This window comes from Tribolium madens, unplaced genomic scaffold (genome assembly GCF_015345945.1).
Source record: "Tribolium madens isolate multiple individuals breed KSU strain unplaced genomic scaffold, Tmad_KSU_1.1 Scaffold_20;HRSCAF=117;Tcas5.2_LG4, whole genome shotgun sequence".
Classification (NCBI taxonomy): Eukaryota; Metazoa; Arthropoda; class Insecta; order Coleoptera; family Tenebrionidae; genus Tribolium; species Tribolium madens.
The window spans coordinates 4,988,533-5,007,303 of record NW_025400985.1 but is presented as its reverse complement, the minus strand read 5'-3'; the positions used below and the strand labels follow the sequence as shown (position 1 = coordinate 5,007,303).

Below are 18,771 nucleotides of genomic sequence, written 5' to 3'. Positions count from 1 at the left end.
ATAAGATTATCTAAAATATCACGGAATAAATAATTACACTTACCAAAAATTACTTTATCGCCGATTTGCTTTCTTTGAGGCGAAGCAGGACGAATCTTCGTTGGCGTTTTGTCACCCCCTAGAGTATCTGACGACGATGCAAATCTTGCTTTTACTTGAAGTCTATAATTGTAGATTTCTTTTTGCAAGTCGTTGATTATGTTCCTCGCGTCGTCCAAACATCGCGACTTTTGAACCATCAGCTCCTCTTTTAATTTTTTCACATAATCATCGTTGTTTATGTCCAGTTCTTGAATTTTAGGCTTGTTTTGTTTAATTTCGCTTTTTAATTCTTCAATGTAAAAATCAACACATGGTTTCTGTAATTTGGTTTCGGTTTCTCTTGAACTAGGAGATGGTGCAATTCCATGAACGCACGGTGTGCACCGAGGGGGGCGTAAAGACACTCTAATATTGCTACTACTGCTCATATTACACAAGTTTGTCTTAATTCTGTCCTGTTTTTGACTAAGACATGCTGGCATTCTTGATTTCTTCGTTGCGAGGTTTTTGACATATGAATTGGAAACGGCGTATGTTGGACAGCAAGTGGATTTGTTGTTAAACTTTACACAAGATTTTCCATTAACATAAGCACGAGTCTTGTTATTTTCAGCAGAAGAACTTAGAAAATTATCTACGAATTTAAATACTGGGTGTAGATGTAAGTATCGACTACCCTCAGGAAGGTGTTCGGAACATTTAACTTCAGGAATATGCCCTTTTGTTTCTCGGGCAGGATTCGGTTGAAAGTGCTTAATTACTGTTACTTCAGGCATTTTTGTGCTTTGCTGCAACACACCTAGGCTCATGTTAGGCTTCCTTTGGGGCACCGTTTTCATTTCTTGAATGTAAACAAACTTTTAGGTTAGGTTGTTTTGATTTCGACATAAGTGTTTAAATTATATTAATATATCGACGATTCACCAATTTTACAGCAAATCACATTTTTGAGACCTCAATGCAATTCTGTTTTATACATTAATGTGAATAAATTCGAAGAACGCGGGCAAAATTTACTAAAATTTTGACAATCACAACCATAGATCGGGAATTTTAACAAACTAGCGTCACCTGGTGGTCACTACGCCAGTACACATTACAGGTAACAGAGTGTTTGTATTTGATTTGGTGTAAAGAGTAATTACAAGATCTTTACATAAAAGCCTACACAGACAAGAATTAGTTCTACTAATCTTGCCGTAAATGTTTCTTCACTCTTAAAGTAGGTAAGTGGAAAATTTCCGTGTAAATTTTAGGTTACATTTTCACAATCAGAAATACTTAATACCTTGGTAAATTTATAATGTTTAAATTAAAATGAGTAACTCTTTCTAGTTAAGCACAGGTTGTTATAAAAAGTTCGTCTTTTTTATATTAACTTTGTTCGAAACCAAATGAAGAAACCGCTGTTTTTATTCATTTTATTTTATTTTATTTTTCTGATTAATTCTCATCTGTCATCTTTCGTTTTTTGCACTAAAATGAAAATATTTATTTCGAAAACATAATGCAATAATTGTGAAGCCTTAAAATTTTTTCAATAACATAAATAACCGAATGAACATTTCCCGCCATTTTAGATGACACTTGACCATTTGTTGGTCTAGTGGCGCCCCTAACAGGAATTACAACGTGGTACTTTTAAAAAGTTACAGCTGAATGAACTTCTCAAAAAAAAACATTTTAAGACTTGGTTTAGGCCTTTTCACCAATTTGTTTAGTTTTAAAGATGTGTTCTAGTCATAATTATTATGTAGCATACTTAGGTACATAAACAACTCTACACACTACTATACATAAAAAAGATACACCATTTACATTTATTGTTGTTCTCTGTACAAATATACATTTTAGATAGAAGTAACATTAGATATAATTAGTCTTAGATAATTATCAGTACATTGCCTTGAAATTTTTCACGCCATCATTCCCAACTAATCGAACAAAAATAAAATAAATTATCTACCCCCCAAAATAAGTTAAGCAATTTTTCTCCTTATAACAACACTGTGCCAATTTGGACAAAAAGAGACAAGCATTTTCAACTTAATACAAAAATCGACCTTTGCTTCATTCTTAATCCGAATCAAATAAGTGTTGATATCTCCTATTTTACTGACAAGTTAGAAAATAAAATATATCTGATATATTACATGCAATTGCCAAAAATAATCACAGCTTAGATACTAAGTACATCTAATATGACACATGGGATTGTAACCATGCCATAAAAGCTAAACTTGCCTAACTACAATAAATTCGGATAAAATTTCTAATAAAACTGATCAACTCTCCATTATTTTCAATCTTGAGTTTTTGTAGGCTCTATTAGAGATTCGTTTGGTAATTTTAAGTGCAAGGCATTGATGAGTACCCTTTACTTAAATGAAGTTTTTGTTTATTGATTTGAAAGATTAAAAATAAAGGAGAACTAATAAATAGTATCACGGGTAAAGTAACAAGTGTAACAGTACTTTAAATTTGTAAAAAACATCAACAATCACTGTTTAAAATATGTGGTACACGACGTAATGTACCAATATAATGAAATATAAAAAACAAAATCGATACTGCGGGTATTATATTATAATAAAAACAAATATACATAGTCTCTGTAACGATATTATATAAAATTAGTATACATGTAACCGTACGAATATTTTTTTCATAATTTTTTCTTAGTTTATCATGTATGCTGACATAAAATACATTTTTATAATATTCTAATTTATATCTACAAAGGTCACAAGATTAAGTACATCAGTGCATAGATAAAAATTAAGTCGAAACCTTTCTGTAGTGACGAAAACATATAAAATGGAAAGAGAGGACTGCCACTTTCTAGTACAGTAGTTCAACTATAAAAATTAATCTCCTATCTACACTCTCTAAATAAATGTGCATAGATTTCGTGCTACAAGGAATGTTTAAATCGTTTGGCTTGTCATTTTAACATTACGTTTTGAGATAAATAATCCTTGTCTAAAATAATATAAAATAAAAATACTATCAAAAGTGATGTCAAATAAATAAATATTCGTAAGTACTCGTAGAATGCACCAAAAATAGCGTTACGTTTGTGCTGTAATACGTATTTAAAATATGCTCCTGCATTTCCCTGGTTCATAGTTAAATAATTTTTTATGGTGCTGAAAATAATGCCTACAAAAATATAATACTATAATGAAATATATTTTTTGATGGTCACAACAGTTGCTTTGGTCATTTTATATTAAAGTGGATGCCTCTTCATCTGGAATGTTATTTAAGTCGTTTTCGTCGTTGCGCCAATAGAAATATGGTGGTCCTTCAGATATGCAATATTTCATGTCCAGTGGTGTACCTTGCTCGACGTAATATATTATGTAAAAGTTGCACATTTCATTATCATGTTTAGGGCTAAAAAACAAAGATTGATTACAATGCAGAAGATGAAGAAAGTTGTACATTATGTATGGCATACATAACAAATACTTACCCTACGATAGTATATTCGGTTTTATTAGTGCTGTCCATTGTACATCTGGCTGCCTGTGAAATATTTATTATTCCCAGATGTAAAAGTAGCTTTACAACTTACAAGTCTGTCTCCGTATCGTATAGGGCCTTTGTTAAAAATAGGATAAAACATTTGCGGCGTATTGGGATTACGTTTTCCTAAAAGTGACCAATGATCCATGCCAGATTTATCTCTATGAACACTGTAACCGGATACAACTCTGCCTAAACTGTGCGTGTGTGTTCTATAGGCAAAAGGATAAATAGTTTTCTTCTCTCTAATTTGACAAAGCGTTTCCATATGTGTCACAGAACGTGGAGGAATAGCACCACCAGTTCCTAGTAGCAAAACTCCAGCTAATTTACTTTGTCTAAAATCAAAACTTTAGAATTGTTTCAAATTCCTAAAATTCTACTAACGGTTCCTCCGTGTATATGAGATTCAAGCCCGAATTATCACTTTCATTTTCTAAAAAAAAAACATTTGTCGGTATTTTACCTAATAAAGAAGCTTCATATTACCTTTAAACTTCTTCGAGTAGTGAATTTGTAGAACTAAGTATTGAATTTTTGTCCCTGCTCCGACTTGAAAGCCAACGTTTTCGGGAAGTTTCAATGGTTTGGCATTCAAAGCCCATGCATAAATTACCTAAAGGGTTTCTCATCACTAATTCAGGTTGCAAAGTAAAAACTTACATTTGACCCTTCTGCGCAAGGATTCGCTTTTCTTAAACTTGAACTAGAATCCGATGCCATTTCGCCGCAATCCCTGTGAATAAGAAACAAATGAGGAGGTCATAAGGAAGCGTTTTTTTCAAAAGTCTATACATATTTCAAATTTTGATTGTAGAGTTACAAAAAACATTGTTGCTGCTCTAGTGCAGCGTTTCGGACCAATAACAGTAGCAAAAAGTTAAGAAATACTACTTTAGCGCGTTCTTCTCACAAGGGTAGCAACAAAATATTTCATTTTTATATTTTTACTTAAAATTCAATTTGTAGTAGTTATAACTTCTAAGTAGTTTATTAATTTTTTTTTGTGAATTAGATTACAAACATGGTGAGAAGCATTTCCGAAACAGTAACACAAAAAAACTTACCAGTATGTATCAGTGGTTCCAGGTTTTGAGCACCCAAAAACAATCATGTGGTGGACGACATCCATTGTAGCAGTTGGCTCAAAACCCACTAATTTTTATTATCAGTATTGTTTTTATTAAAAAAAAACATATTTAAAGCTTACCGATGTAAAAACTTTTGTCAGGGACTACTCGAACGGGAGTGCAGAAATATGACTCGTCCTAAAAATTATTATAAAGCTTGCAACAAGTCTACTATTAATCAAAGCAAAGAAATTAAGGGAAATATTTACTTCTTTTATAAAAACAGTCCAATTAGTGTAATTTTTGTGAAGTTTTGTTACAACAATAATTTTGATGGAAGCGAAAATTGAAATATCTTTAAATTTAGAGCCAATTTAGTCGTCAGAATTTTTTCAGATTACTGAACCTTTTTAGCTGTTTTATAAAAAATTGATATTCATAAAAATATCGTATAAGTACTAAAATTTATATTATCAGAGCTTATGCATAGATATGTTTTATGTATTTTAAACACCTTGTGGCCAAGGAAATGTAGTAAAATGTATTGCAAAATGTAAACAAAATAATTCAACAGTTCCAACACAATAACACAAACATAATTAACTCTACCACATTATAAAATATTTTTTAGACATGAAAACGCTATTGTTATGAACTGTCAAGATTTTTAGATAATGTTTTTCCTGTTTCCTCTATATCATAAAAAATCAAAGGATGAAAAATTATGAAACTCAAGCCATGTTAGTAAAATAAATTTCTGTTGTTTAATAATCGATTTGTGTTTGTAATTTCCTGTTCCAATGTGGTACACTATAGGAATTGAATATTTCCCGCAATTTTCGGCTAAGTAAGTGGACCATTCTCATCAATGGAACTACTGAACTAGGCAACCACACGAACATAAACCAATTAACAGTTACTCACCCTGTCAGGATAGACATTGGGCATACGTAAAGGGAATTTTTTCACTTCTAGAGAACATGTTACTTGTATTAAAATTAAAACAGCACCCACAATATGTAGCGTATGTCTTCCTCCCATGCTTCTACTAATCGATCTAAGTTACAGGTCGCATTTTGTTCTGTTAGTTCTTTCAGTAACCAACCACAGTCAATAACCAGCAGAGTGACGTCAACGTGTAGGCGGGAATTTCAATTAAACATATGGTGGTGTTTGTTCTTAGATAAGTAACTCTTGTGGTTAATTAGTATTTATATACTGAAGTGATTGGTATTTTATAAGGGTTCAAATAATTGTAAAGCCATTTTTGTAAACAGTATGGGGAGATCAGATTTACATTTATTGATTCTCAACTGAAGAAAGGAAAAAGAAACACTGTTCATATACTCAAGTACAATATTTAATTGTAAATTATTTGAAAACTCAATGAATAAAGTTTTATAACAAATATAAATTAAATAATACTTATGTAAGAATTAAAGAATAATTTTAAAGAATATCATTTATGGGGCCGCTATCGGGTAGGCAACCAGTAAACCAAACTATATTATTGCTTTAATAAACTGAGTCTGTCGTAGGGAAAAAGATTTTTTATAAGTGATAAAAACTGTAGATTTGCTGTGCATACAAAAACACATTATAATTGCTTACATTTCTTTTGAATTAAAATTACAGTTCAATATAATTGTTTACAGTTTCCTATTTTACCTACCTGCCTATTGAGTGACAACCAGAGATTTTCCTAACCTCAAAAATTTTCCTCGTGAAAATCTCAACAAAAACTTTAAATTAAGATGAATGTGACACTCCCCCCCAGTGCAGGCCTCGAAAATGTCGATGCCGAACAAGTTAAAACGGTAATTGAAAAAGCGAAACTTTTCCAAATCTGAAAATTTGTATTTTCCAGTTTAAAGATTTTTTAATCTCTTACAATAAATTAGCTGAATTGTGTTTCACCGACTGTGTTTCGGATTTTACATCTCGGAATATTAAAGGGAGTGAAGTGGGTAACATGTATTTTTGTTTCTGTTTATTTTATCTGCTTATTACAGGATCGCTGTGCGTTAAATTGTCTAGAAAAATTCCTTAAAGTAAACCAACGTATTTCTCAAAGATTCCAGGAATTCCAGATGCTTGCCAATGAAAATGCAATCGCAGCGGCACAAAAACTCGGTCAAAATCCGACCTGAACGATAATTTATTTGTGTTTGTTATTGATTTGCTAGTTTGTTATAAAATATAGTTTCATCTTTAAATTTCCGTTTTTTCGTTTTTCATCTTTGACAACAGTGGGTTTGATTGTTTTGATAAAATTGAGTATCCTCATTCGTTAAATGAACCACGTCATTGTCAACAGAAGCAGGAAATTGTAAATTTTCGTGATTTTCCACTGCTGCATTTATCAGTGTTAACATTGCCTCATCTGCAATAAAAAATAAATTACTACATTTGTATAACATTTAGTTTTACCTATATGGACATTATCCTTGGCCGAAGTGATAAACCAAGCTAATATGTTATACTTTTCGCAGAAATGCACAATTTCTTGAGGCAGTGTTGCAATAGTAATATCACCCTTATTTGCTAAAATCACCACAGGTACAGGAACACCCCCCGGCAAATGTACTTTTTTACGAAGATCGAGTAACCACTAAAGAAAAAATATGAATAAAACAATAAAATTTTCATATTTTAATACCTTTTCTACCGACTTAAAAGTCTCGGGCCTTGTCAGATCAAAAACAATAGCGGCAGCAACTCTAAAAAATAAAAGGGCAATAATGAATGAATAATTGTTCTTTATCACAATGTCCTTGAATTTATGAATTAACGTAATTGTAAAACTTCCTTACGCATATCTGTAGTATACACCTGTCAAGTAACCAAATCGTTCATGCCCCGCAATATCCCATAATTGCACATTAACTTGAGTATTTTTATCCCATGTCAAAGATTTTATTGCGAAGTCGGCGCCGATTGTAATTTTGTATGAAGAAGAAAATGTACCTACATGTAAAAAAAATCGGATTTAATTAAAAAAATAAATAAGAGATGGCTTAGTAATCTACATAATGCAATGATAACAGATAAAATTCTTGTCTTTTCACCTCACTTTTACAATACGCTGAAAATTTTATCGCTGGGGAGTAAATAAAATAATGAAGTTGGCGTTTGGCAGATTTTGTATCCTGAGGGTTAATTTTTTTAAAAGGACTAGTCTATTTTCTGAACGATTTAAATTTCGCTTCCTTCCCTATTCATACAGTTAGATATTGATTAGACAAAGTATGTAAGGAATGCGGTTTTTATCGATTATTTCAGGAATTCGTGAAATACCCCGAACATATTAAATACACATAAAAACTTGTTTATCTTTAAATCAGATTCTTATCACTCACCATCAGCGTACCGCCTAATTATAGAAGTTTTCCCTGAAAAAAATAATAACTTTAAATTATCCATCCTTTAGCAAAATTGGCAAAAATACCAACTCCAAAATCTCCAATGACTAGAATTTTGAAAAGTAATTCCTTTTTACGAAATCTGAGTAAAAGACGCTCATCTTCGGACAAACTAGACTGGAGCGATTCTTCTCCAGAGGCACAATATTCACTATCCATGAGCAAAGTTTGTCATTTCAAAAAACACTATAAAAAAGTAAACTTATCAACTCATTGTTAGTTCTCACTTATCAGGCTCAGTACTTTGTGCATTGTTCAGTCAGGTGGAATTGGCGCTAAACTTGGATAATAAATTAAGATAAAGGAAAGCGTTTTGTCGCCATCTGCCGACATTCCGCAGGAAAATCGATAGCAGGATAGCAGGAATGGTGTTATAAACAGATGGCACCACTTGTTTATCGTTTATTTGTTTTATTTTCACAAAAAATTAATGTTGGATGTACTGTTCCACATATTCGAGTGTTTCTCGGATGATGCGTTTCTCCGTCGTCCTCATTTTTATCGCCATAAGGCGATTAGGCGTTGCTTGAGCTTCTGATATAAATTTCTCGTCTTCTTCCAATGTCGTTTTGTATGTTGATAAAAGAAGCTTAAGCCTAGCGTGAAGAAACCGCCACGATTTTGCTTCCAAAGCCGTGTCTAGAGCACAGTCGATGTACCCCAAATCGGCGCTTTTGTCGCTGTTTATCCAATGATCGAGTTGTTCTAAAACGGAAAAGTCACAAACTTGTGAAAATTGCAAAGACGACTTGCCCTCGTTCATGTTGAAAACGCGCAAGAAGGCCAACAGCTGGCCGTCGATCGGTTTCGCACCTTTTCTAATAGAAAAGTCGCAAGTGCTCGATATCGACAATTTACTCAACAAATGATTCCTCTTCTGTTGCAGAGGGTCAGACTTGCTTATCCCCAAACGGATCCAATAACAATCGTAATCGTTGTTTTCGAACACAAATCTGAAACGTTTTATTTAAAGGGGAGCAAGTTTTAATTAGAAAACCCACCCGTTGTGAACAAAAAGATCGGCGTTACTTCTGCTTCCGTAGAAAATGAATAATTGTTCTCCGGCTTTGAAGTTTTTTACCGCTAAACATTCGCTGCGATCGAGGACCGGGTTGTAAGCTGTCGATATCTGAAATGTTTAATTACTTTCGAAAAAAGCATTAATTAAACTTACAGTTCCGTTTGTGTGGTTGCACATGTCCCATAATGGTATAAGAGCGTAGTAATTCTCTTGGAAAGGGATGGTGTTTTGACGTGTCATCACAGTAGAAACTGCCCAACTAGAAAATTTATATGTGCTTTTTTCAGATCTTTGCATGTTGGGACCGCCGCTCTAATTATTACAAATGATATAATTTCTCATACTTTCATGTTCCACATGAAAAGATCGCTAATATAAACATACATTGAGCATCACTTTCGCCAAAACTATCCCTAATTAAAAAATTCATGAGAAAATTGAGCCATTTCATGTGAATCTCATTACTTGTTACTTTTACTCGTCGACATACGACAATTTTATTTAAATAAGGACTTAAAAAATTCAAATTCGTCTCCTAGAAAGTATGATATGAAATCATTATTGAATTTGCGTGTTACAATAATAACACAAATGAAGATAATTTCAGTGCTTTCACCTTTTATTAATAGACGAGAATTTGATGATAATTGCTATTTTCCTGATGCCAATCATGTTAACGATTAAAAACAAATAATTATGCAAACAGATAAGATTTTATCCTTGACCTTGATCGTCCAAACTCGTTTAAAAATAACCGCATTTTGGAACGAAAATAGAATATCTCTGTCATAAATAACAATATAAGAGGTTTATCATAATAAACGAATTCACATTTTTTAGAAGCGAGTTTTTATTTCAAATTTACGATGTTGTTAAATTGTGTAAGTGCTTACATAAGAATTGTATATGAAATTTAAATGTCATATTTTGTTTTCCACAATCTGGACAAAAATTTTAAATGCACTTTTCTCGCTTTCTCACTTGAAAAAGCCAGTCGAAACAAACTGGAGCACTTGCACGAGGAAATAACTCACTTCAGTTTTTTCCTAATGGAAAGTTATCAATTAAATGGAAATTATGAAGCATTGAAATCATGGAACGTTGATTGCTATTTCCTCGTAAAAATCAATACAAGCAAAAATGCGAGAAGTCCCTCCTTGTGATGTTTAAAATGCCATCACCCTATTTGATTTTTGAAGCACAAAAGTGTATCCTTTTGTGAGGACACATTTTTCAAGAAAAAATTTAATAAAAGCGCCAAGATAAACACCAAAAGTAAACAAGTAATATGTTTTCCTGTGAATAGCTTTAAAATATGCAAATATTGCTAAAAAGAAAGGCAATGTTTTGTACATTTTATAACAATGTGATATTTTTTAATTTGAGAAATTATACTAAACAATTAAACAATGAGCCAACCTTTTACTTTTCTACAAAAACAGGCATTCAAGAATAGAATAATTAACGAAATTATTTCTCAAGTGATAAAAATTTGCTAGCAAATGACATGTCAAGGTTTATCACAGGTTGGCAATATACTTTGTTTTTGGTAAAAAAGCATTCAATCTAAACGTGTTAGTCACAATAAATTTTACAAAATTTAAGAAATTTGCAGATATAAGGTCGGGTCAAGTAATTAAATAAATTCCTCGTTTCAGTTATTTTTATCAACTGTAATTTGCGCAGTTTTGTTATTAGTTATTATTATTGATACGCCTCCTATAAGGAGTGGACTGAAGGACGACAAATAGTAACAATTTAAAAAGTGATATCACTCGATTTACGTAACAATAATAAATAAATATCATTACAATACACACATTTGTTATATAATAACTGCCATATCCATATTTTATATTGACCGATTATTAAGGATGTGTGTCCACAATTTATTACGTTTATAAAAAACAGTAACTTCTCAGTTACATCAGGTTTTTCATTTCGACATTTTCTTGAATACATCAAAATCTGGTTGTAAACAAGTTGTTTAAAATTCGGTATTTTGAAATTGTAATCAGAAACTGAAAACGATTGTTAAAACGCACACTTCTTCACTTTCTTTGATATTTAAACGAATTCAGTTAAAACGACATTTAACATGGTTGGAATAAGTGATTATAAAACTTTCCATTTTTGATGGGACTGTAATTACATAAATTAAGCAAGTCGTACATTTATTTACCGTAACATGTGAGCTAAAGTCGTTGAAATTCTAAATTAACTACGTTTTTAATAACTTCTTATTACCAGTTATCAAATTAGTACGAAAATGAAATCGTTCCGCAGTCTTGCTGATTGCGAGAAACAGAAATTCGACTTATTAATCATTTTCAAGCTAAAACAGGAGAGTCAAAAATAATTTCGCTTTCGTTTAATTATTCAGGAAAATTGAAAATTGCAGAACACAAGTCTCATTCTTCATTCTTAGTTCACAGCAAATTTCTACCTGTGTTTAGAATTTTTAATCATTTTGCAGGTGCCAAAATAAACTTTCATGACGCGGTCTAAGTAGGTAAAAATTCTCAACTAGAACAGGAAATCGTGGCATCCAATATTCACCATGTGGTCGGTTATTTTCTTTATGGTAATTGAAAAATGTCGATGGGAGAAAGTGCAGCCACAATACGTACTGGGACACCTGACATTGAAATCGTCTGATGCTTTACACAGTGTGAACAATAAAACGGTAAATAGTTTTCCGCTACGACTAATAAAATGTAAAAAGAGAAAGTCACTATTGTCTCAGCTTAATTTATCGCAGTGTCAACGTAATCCGCACCTTTGTGTACATTTCCAATAAATCTCCGACTATAAGGAAGAGATTAAAAGACCAACAAAAACTTTTCTGAATTCCTTTCAGTCCCGCGAGACTTGATCCAAAAATTACCTCCTGAATTATTGAGAAAAAAGGCCTTATCGAACAGATGAAAATCAAATTATATGCTCGCTATTTCAAAGTGAAAACTGTCTATTCACTCACGCTATGCTCACAAGTTTATTGAGATTGTTTCGCAAGGTTTAGCTGATTTGGTATATAGAGGGGTGTTAATGACTTGATAATCCACGAGGCGGTAAAGCTTTCAAAATTTATTTTATGTATAAAATGCTTTGATGCTTCAATTTACGAGAAAATAAAATTTCACAAGCTTGTAACAGGCTTTTGTGAATCTTGGATTGTAGTGGAAGGAATAATTATATAGAGTGGAAGGTTGAAAAGTCATTGTCATGTTAACATTGACTCCTTTTCTTTAGAAATTATAGGTTTGGGCCTTTAATTGACTGGAAAAGAAGGATAAAAGCGCAAAGTTGTAATTTAAGCCATTGGCCATTTTAATGTCTTTGGACCCATTTTCAAGAAATTATATAATTGACAGGGTCTATTCTCTATTTGTCCCGGTGAGATTTTATTGTTAAATCAAAAAAGAAAAGAATGGGAAAGTTGTCTTGGATTTAAAAATCAGTTTCAAGTTGAACAAAATTTAAAAACGAAAATAAACTGAAGCCTCATTAGAACCCTTGCTATTTGTTTAGATATTTATTATTCAAATTAAATTAATCTGTTTGAGACTTGAAGAATTAAATTTTTAAAAAATGGATCATAACTGAAAAATTCTGCAGCTTTTAATATGATTTTACAACAGTTTTACCACAAGAAAAGCAGATAAGAGATATTTAATATTTATGTATAAAGGGAATAAACATTTTTTTTAATCCCGAGAATGTACCTATAATTTTCATTCGAGGGATTAACCATGTTTGTTCCATATATACCTACAAAACTTTTCTCCTAACAGACTAAATTAATAATAACATAAGAAAATAATAAATTTGTCAAATAATGTCAAAATAATTTGTGAAAATATTCACTTCACTCAATTGCAATTTTAAGAGTTTGTTTATATAAAAAAAACACTGAAAAGATTTAATTCAACTCCATTTATTTGAAGAGTAAAACTCGATGTATTTTATTCACAGGGGAATAAAGTCTTACTTTATTTCCGGTTGGGAGGAAACTATATTTGACATTTAGACACAACTAATTTTTGTTTCGCTAATAAGTACAAGGTGTGACAGAACTCGCGCCCCAGAGAAAAATTTCAGGTAAGATAAGGTACCAGGAACATGGAAAAATCTTTAAAAAATTCTATCTGTCAAAAATTTTTGACATTTTGTATATGTCTTTTTATAATTATTTAGGTGCAAAAATTTTGCTAATAAAAGCCACAAATAACATTAAACAGAGTTACCTCCTTGTTGCCTCTTTTGTAGCAAAAAAACTTTTACAACAGAAATAGAGTCAAAGTGCAAAATTTAAACTCTCATAATTTCGAATTTTTTATAACTAGAATTTTTTTAACATCCTCAGATTGAGTTTACAAGAGGAAATTTTACGCCAAAACTGCGAAAGAAAAGCATTTTTTGCTTCACCTGAAACGAGCAAATCTGTAATTAAAACTTCATTATTCTGATTCCGTGAAAAAAAAAAGTTGATTTTTCTCTTGATTTTGAACTTACAATAATTTTTCTCTGCTTTTTAAGTCTTATCATATTGGCGGTTTTATTTATTTGACAACTATGTCACTTTGACAATTAATTTATTAATTAAATAAAGAAAATTCTTGTTAAAAATGACTTTGTTTTTTATCTTAAAGCTGTTTCTTTAAGTTGCTATTTATTAAAATTATGTTTTTCGTAAATATTTTTGTTATTTAACTTGCGTAAATTCATTTGCAAAAAATGTTTTTCCTGTTATTTTTAGTCTGCCTGTACAATAGTTTCATCCCCAGATAATTGCCCATAAATTCCCCTACACGTAACTAAATCAACACCCCTTAATTCGTCAAATTTGTGGATAATGAAATTATGCCGTACCGACTTGGAACACCAGTTCAAAGCCTTGTAATTAAGAAAAAGTTACATAACATATTGCAACAATACTCTTGTCAAAAAACCAATGCTCTTCTGCAAGTCGTATCAATAACCGGTTGATTGCTTAATCGGGGTAATTAATGCAAACGAATTTTTTCTTAGTAAAACTTCCTCTCTTGCATCAAATATTCTGAAATACCACATATCCCTCCGGGCCACCGAATGAGATTAAAATGTTGTCACTCTCTCGGCGTCGTCTGCTTTAAAAATAAAGAGCTTCCACGAACCCCGAATACAACTTTCTTCCTTTTACGACCGAATACAGCCCTCTTCGGCTTAACGGAACATGAAAAGCTCTTTTCAGTACCTTGACAGTTTCGCAGATATAAAATTTTAAGCGGCTCATTCGAGGAATTTAAACACTTTGCTAGTGTTTTCTCGAAGTTTGTACAATTTGGAGAAAGCCATAGAGCACTTGGCGTGCCAGAAACAATCTTTGATTGACTACTACGCTCCCCACTATTGGTGAAAGGTTTCAGACGTGCCGAGCACATGGTAAATTATCACTCAATACAAATCCAGTGTCTTTTAGTGCAGCATGCGACTGCTGTCCAAACATTCCGCTAAAGTATTATGAACTGAGCTTGAGTGATGATGAAGTTACTCAAGGGAGTGTGTGTGTTTTTCATTTGTGCAATCACTTTCGCTCAGGATATTGATAAGAATCAAGAAAATCAGGAAGATGGAAGAGGACTTGATAACTACAACCAGGTAGAACATTTTGTTTGATCAATAAAGGAAACGTGAATCAATGGAAATTTTGCAATTATTTCAAATATGTAACCTTGTTTACTTATTTATTATTCAAACTATTATATTGATAATGAAAGTTAAATGAGTCAAGATAATCGATTTAAAAACCACAACCGGATGGATCATTACTTTCAAACGTAACCCTTATTCTAACTTATTCGATTTACGACCCAGTAAAAGTACAATTTATTGCAAGTGTAAAAGTAAAATTAAACTTTCACCTCAATTTTTATTGCTATCTATCGATTATCCCGGAGATGAACCGCTAGGTCATTGGAATAGAGTTAATTTTAGAGACTTAATTAGTGGCCTTAACACAATAATCTTCAATAACAGAAGCTTTTTAATAAATTATCTCGCGATAATTGCATATAGTCATATGTCAGCAATAGACAAAAAAATTAATCTAGGTCGAAACCCACTTCCTGCCGCCTTTTGTAACCGACGAGTACAATAATAATAAAGCTGACCTTCATCGTGCGTAGTTTACCTTACAGAGACGTCCATTGAACTCGATTTTATATGGCAAAAGCTAATCACCGCGATTACAGATTTTTTTAATTGCAGGAATGGAGAGCAGTGGATTATTTTTCACCCACTTCTGATAACTCCGGATGGATTCCACATTCCGAAACCGATGAAGAAGCAACCCCAAAACGTCGAAGAATTCGGAAGCGCAAACGAAGACCCCCAGTATTCATTGAAGATGACTGGCCTAAAAGAGCCAAGGAGCCTTGGGAAGAAATGAGTGAGGAAAGTACCCAAAAGTCCAACAATCGGAGACGACTTACCCCCGTGTATGAAGAAACTGTGACTTTTGAAAAAATTCGGGACCCGTTTACAGCATTACAAGAAGCTGAGAAAAAACAGAAAACTAAACTGGATGAAAGTTCAACGAAAATGCCCGATTTAAAGACGATTCTGAAGCAAAGTGGAGGTTTGAGTTTGAGTGAAGTTTTACAACAGAGGAATTTGTCACTTTCTGAATTGTTAAAAGGGAATCGGGAAGCGATTTCTGCTCTTGCCAAAGAAGCTGAAACTACGACTGAAAATTTCACATATAGGCGATTGCCACCTTCGATCGGTTTGAAGAAAGATATAAACCGGAATTTTGAACGTGAATCTTTTGAACATTTAAGTTCAGATGAAGTGATTGAAGCTCAGAGGAGAAGATTAGCTCTTTTACATGGCCACAAGGATAATAAAGTTTCGCCTGTGGATGTGGTTACACAAGAAATGACCACGGAAGGTGTTACAACAATTTCCTTCAGAGAGAAAATGAGGAAATTTTTGCCTGTGACTAGTGCGAAATTGAGTAAACTCATATCTCAGTCACCTGAAGAAATTGTAACAAAAATACCAGACAAAGCAGTGAATTCAAGTGTTGACGAAATTTTGAGTGTTGTAGAGAAAAATGAGTCAGATGGTCCGTTAAAAATGAGCATAGACTTGGAAGAAATGACAGTTAAAAAAACGACTGAAAACTTTGTTCCGGCACCCACAACTGAAATATCTTTTAATAAAAAACTGAAAAATGTGACCGCCAAAGAAGAAATAATGGAAATTTTGCAGAATCCAATCGAACGTGAACACTTATCCCGAATTTTACGATTACGAAATATGACAGTTGAGGAATTGGTGCAACAGAGGGAACGAGGTTCGAGTCAGTTACATTTGGCCGACATTTTCCACAACAAAACCCGTGAGCCTGAACCACATGAGGAGCCCCATATTGGGCATATTAATCCAGAGAGTTTCTCCTATTTCCGCAAACCCAAAACAATCCCAGAATCAAGTTCAGTTTTGCCTGAAACTACAAAACCGCCTTACACTATCACTAGTTTTCCCACTTACAAAATCGAAACCAACAAAAACGTCCTTCCTGTTTGGCGGCAACTTTACCCGGATGTTTACCAAGATAATAATCAGCTTGATAAGAAAGAAAAACGGCCTACTACAACTACCGAGAAATTAGATTACGAAGAATTAGAGAGACTGGAAGAGATCGAGAACGCGTTAGCAGACGCGGCCAATGGCCGGCTTAAAGTGGAAGTACCCCAAAACGTCTACGAAGAGGAAGAATTCCTAAAATTGCCATCGGGGGTCAAGTCGGCGATTTGGGCCAGTTTGGCCATCATCGGACTTTCTTTGCTCGTATTTTTGACCATTTTGCTGATTTTCAAATGGACGCAAAAACAAAAACGGAGACTGAATTACAACGGCAGTTTTTTAAGTTCTAAAATTAGATCGCCGATTTTAGAACCTGACCAAAGGCGGACGTTTAAGACGTTCGTGTGTGAGACTCTCGGAAAGAAGAAGAAGAATTACTACAAATCGCATCTTCAGAGTATGTCGGACTCGATTTGGGATAGCGAGAAGAAACCTTACATGATTTGAATGTTTAAACTGTATTTATTGTTTTATTTATGTGATTTTGTGTGCAATATTTATTAAGACTTTGCCAAGTTTTTTCATTGTTGTGTATTTTTAAGTACTTGTATGTTACAAAATAAACACTTTTTTAGACAATTAGCTCCGGTCTTAATGTATTTGTTACATTATATTATGCAATTTCCGGCTTTTACTCACCAATATTCGGTGTAACTAAACCGAGTCCGCATGATCTTGCTGACAGGGTCATCCGAGGTTGCAAAAAGTTTGTAAAAATAGGCATATTGTCGTGAGATACTTTTTATCTGTTTTAGAGCGATTTCAAGAGTCGGACTTCCTCTAAGTTCCTCCAATTCGTCAATACTGAAGTACAATACTGTAGTATACTTCTTTGGCAAAATATCAATGTAGGGCTTCCAAAACGAGTCTCCTTTAAACTTTTCAAGTAGTAGAAATATGGCCAAAGTCACATTCGGCATACTCCCCAAGATCTTATCCTTTTCAATCAAGTCTTTGAGAATACTTTCTTTGGCATTTTCCACACTCATCATTAACTTCCTCGGTACAGCAATGACCAAACTCGACTCTGCTATATCAACATTTGCTTTAACCCCCAATCCATACCCTTCAAACTCCTCAATTGAACACCCATTTAATTGCGCGCCGTTTTCACTCGCCCACTTCATAAAATTACCAACGGTGGCGCCAATTGCACGGTTATCGACTGAGCTTTTTGCATCTTTATCAACCTCGAGCTTTTTTACCCTTTCAGTAATATTGCTAATCTCTTTCTGATTTTCTAGAGATTTTTGAACGGTAGGCTGTTGAGGTAGTGTACTTATTCTGAGCAACTTATCGATTAGTTCTTCGAGTTCGAGTTGAGACGGAGTGAGGTTACGTTGGGTCTTGCTTTTCACCGGCTGTGAGATCTTGGAAACTTTGTTTTTACGCCCCATTTCGCAGATTTGCAGAAAATAACACACACAAACTTTTTGGTCACCCACGTGTGGCTGTTAGTATTAGACACTTATGATTAATATTAGAATTTTTATAAATAGAGTAAAACGCGGAGTGGACAATAGATGGCAGGACGTGTAGTAAACGCAGCTCACTGTGACCACAGAATTGTTTTTTTGATAAAATAGGTTTTTACTGTTTTTACCTTGCATTTCGAAATAAAGTATAGACAAAAAAAATCTCTGAATCAATCCTTTTCATTTACAGTTATCAAAGCTTTAATTAAAAAGTAAGATAAAAACTCAACGGTGCTACTCGTATTGTATTTATTTTCCGGATATTAAGGGTAAAATTCATTCTGCTTTTAGATTTTTTAAATACCTTGAATCAAAAATAAGATTGATTTTATTTTCCATTTTTAATGAGTGAAATTAAAGATTTTAGATGTAAGAGGCAACCAGTAAAACAACCGTGTTGTCTTTCGAAGCTAGGTACACAATAATCGTATCATTTACATTATACATAAAAGATATTTCATTTACATTTTTAAACTTTGTTTTTAAATAAGTAAACTCGTTTTTAATTTGTTAAGCTTCCTTTAAGCTTTTTATTTTTTGTGTTTTTGCTCATTATTAAAATGTGGACAGATGTCGTA

The 18,771-nt window shown here is 33.0% G+C and overlaps 6 protein-coding genes across 8 annotated transcripts in view; 2 read left to right on the top strand and 4 right to left on the bottom strand.

Moving 5' to 3' along the window:
• The window catches only part of LOC123006017 (serine-rich adhesin for platelets-like), a 34,867-nt gene extending 33,777 nt beyond the window's left edge, over positions 1–1,090 (bottom strand). The window contains exon 1 of the mRNA XM_044400152.1: positions 44–1,090. Within this exon, the coding sequence (XP_044256087.1) occupies positions 44–881 (838 nt within the window). The 5' untranslated portion in view covers positions 882–1,090. The remainder of the gene's footprint in view (positions 1–43) is intronic.
• A 70-nt stretch (positions 1,091–1,160) lies between these two features.
• On the top strand, positions 1,161–6,863 carry LOC123005865 (mitochondrial import inner membrane translocase subunit Tim9). Of its 2 annotated transcripts, XM_044399881.1 has the most exons (4): positions 1,161–1,268; positions 6,299–6,460; positions 6,511–6,606; positions 6,656–6,863. In XM_044399881.1, exons 2-4 carry the CDS (start codon positions 6,398–6,400, stop codon positions 6,791–6,793), a joined length of 297 nt encoding a protein of 98 aa, XP_044255816.1. In that variant the 5' UTR covers positions 1,161–1,268; positions 6,299–6,397; the 3' UTR covers positions 6,794–6,863. The 2 variants fall into 2 exon arrangements, with proteins under 2 accessions (XP_044255816.1, XP_044255817.1); XM_044399882.1 differs by lacking the exon at positions 1,161–1,268 and having other exon boundaries at positions 6,271–6,460.
• Positions 1,834–5,769, bottom strand: LOC123005863 (peptidylglycine alpha-hydroxylating monooxygenase). The gene is made up of 9 exons (XM_044399877.1): positions 5,568–5,769; positions 4,784–4,841; positions 4,641–4,728; positions 4,237–4,309; positions 4,063–4,189; positions 3,961–4,009; positions 3,623–3,911; positions 3,521–3,573; positions 1,834–3,441 (listed from the first exon to the last, which is right to left on the bottom strand). The coding sequence occupies exons 1-9, from the start codon at positions 5,682–5,684 to the stop codon at positions 3,270–3,272; spliced, it is 1,026 nt and encodes a 341-aa protein (XP_044255812.1). The 5' UTR covers positions 5,685–5,769; the 3' UTR covers positions 1,834–3,269.
• Positions 6,138–8,367, bottom strand: LOC123005864 (ras-related protein Rab-32-like). Of its 2 annotated transcripts, XM_044399879.1 has the most exons (7): positions 8,309–8,367; positions 8,092–8,251; positions 8,003–8,035; positions 7,457–7,610; positions 7,303–7,363; positions 7,074–7,254; positions 6,138–7,026 (listed from the first exon to the last, which is right to left on the bottom strand). In XM_044399879.1, the coding sequence occupies exons 2-7, from the start codon at positions 8,222–8,224 to the stop codon at positions 6,878–6,880; spliced, it is 711 nt and encodes a 236-aa protein (XP_044255814.1). In that variant the 5' UTR covers positions 8,225–8,251; positions 8,309–8,367; the 3' UTR covers positions 6,138–6,877. The 2 variants fall into 2 exon arrangements, with proteins under 2 accessions (XP_044255814.1, XP_044255813.1); XM_044399878.1 differs by lacking the exon at positions 8,309–8,367 and having other exon boundaries at positions 6,140–7,026; positions 8,092–8,306.
• Positions 8,368–8,454: 87 nt separating this feature from the next.
• Positions 8,455–18,264, bottom strand: LOC123005861 (actin-histidine N-methyltransferase). The gene is made up of 5 exons (XM_044399875.1): positions 17,358–18,264; positions 9,240–9,345; positions 9,067–9,194; positions 8,819–9,018; positions 8,455–8,770 (listed from the first exon to the last, which is right to left on the bottom strand). Exons 1-5 carry the CDS (start codon positions 18,113–18,115, stop codon positions 8,493–8,495), a joined length of 1,470 nt encoding a protein of 489 aa, XP_044255810.1. The 5' UTR covers positions 18,116–18,264; the 3' UTR covers positions 8,455–8,492.
• LOC123005860 lies at positions 14,519–17,300 on the top strand. Its single transcript, XM_044399874.1, has 2 exons — positions 14,519–14,726; positions 15,336–17,300. The coding sequence occupies exons 1-2, from the start codon at positions 14,607–14,609 to the stop codon at positions 17,163–17,165; spliced, it is 1,950 nt and encodes a 649-aa protein (XP_044255809.1). The 5' UTR covers positions 14,519–14,606; the 3' UTR covers positions 17,166–17,300.
• Positions 18,265–18,771: the final 507 nt, after the last annotated feature.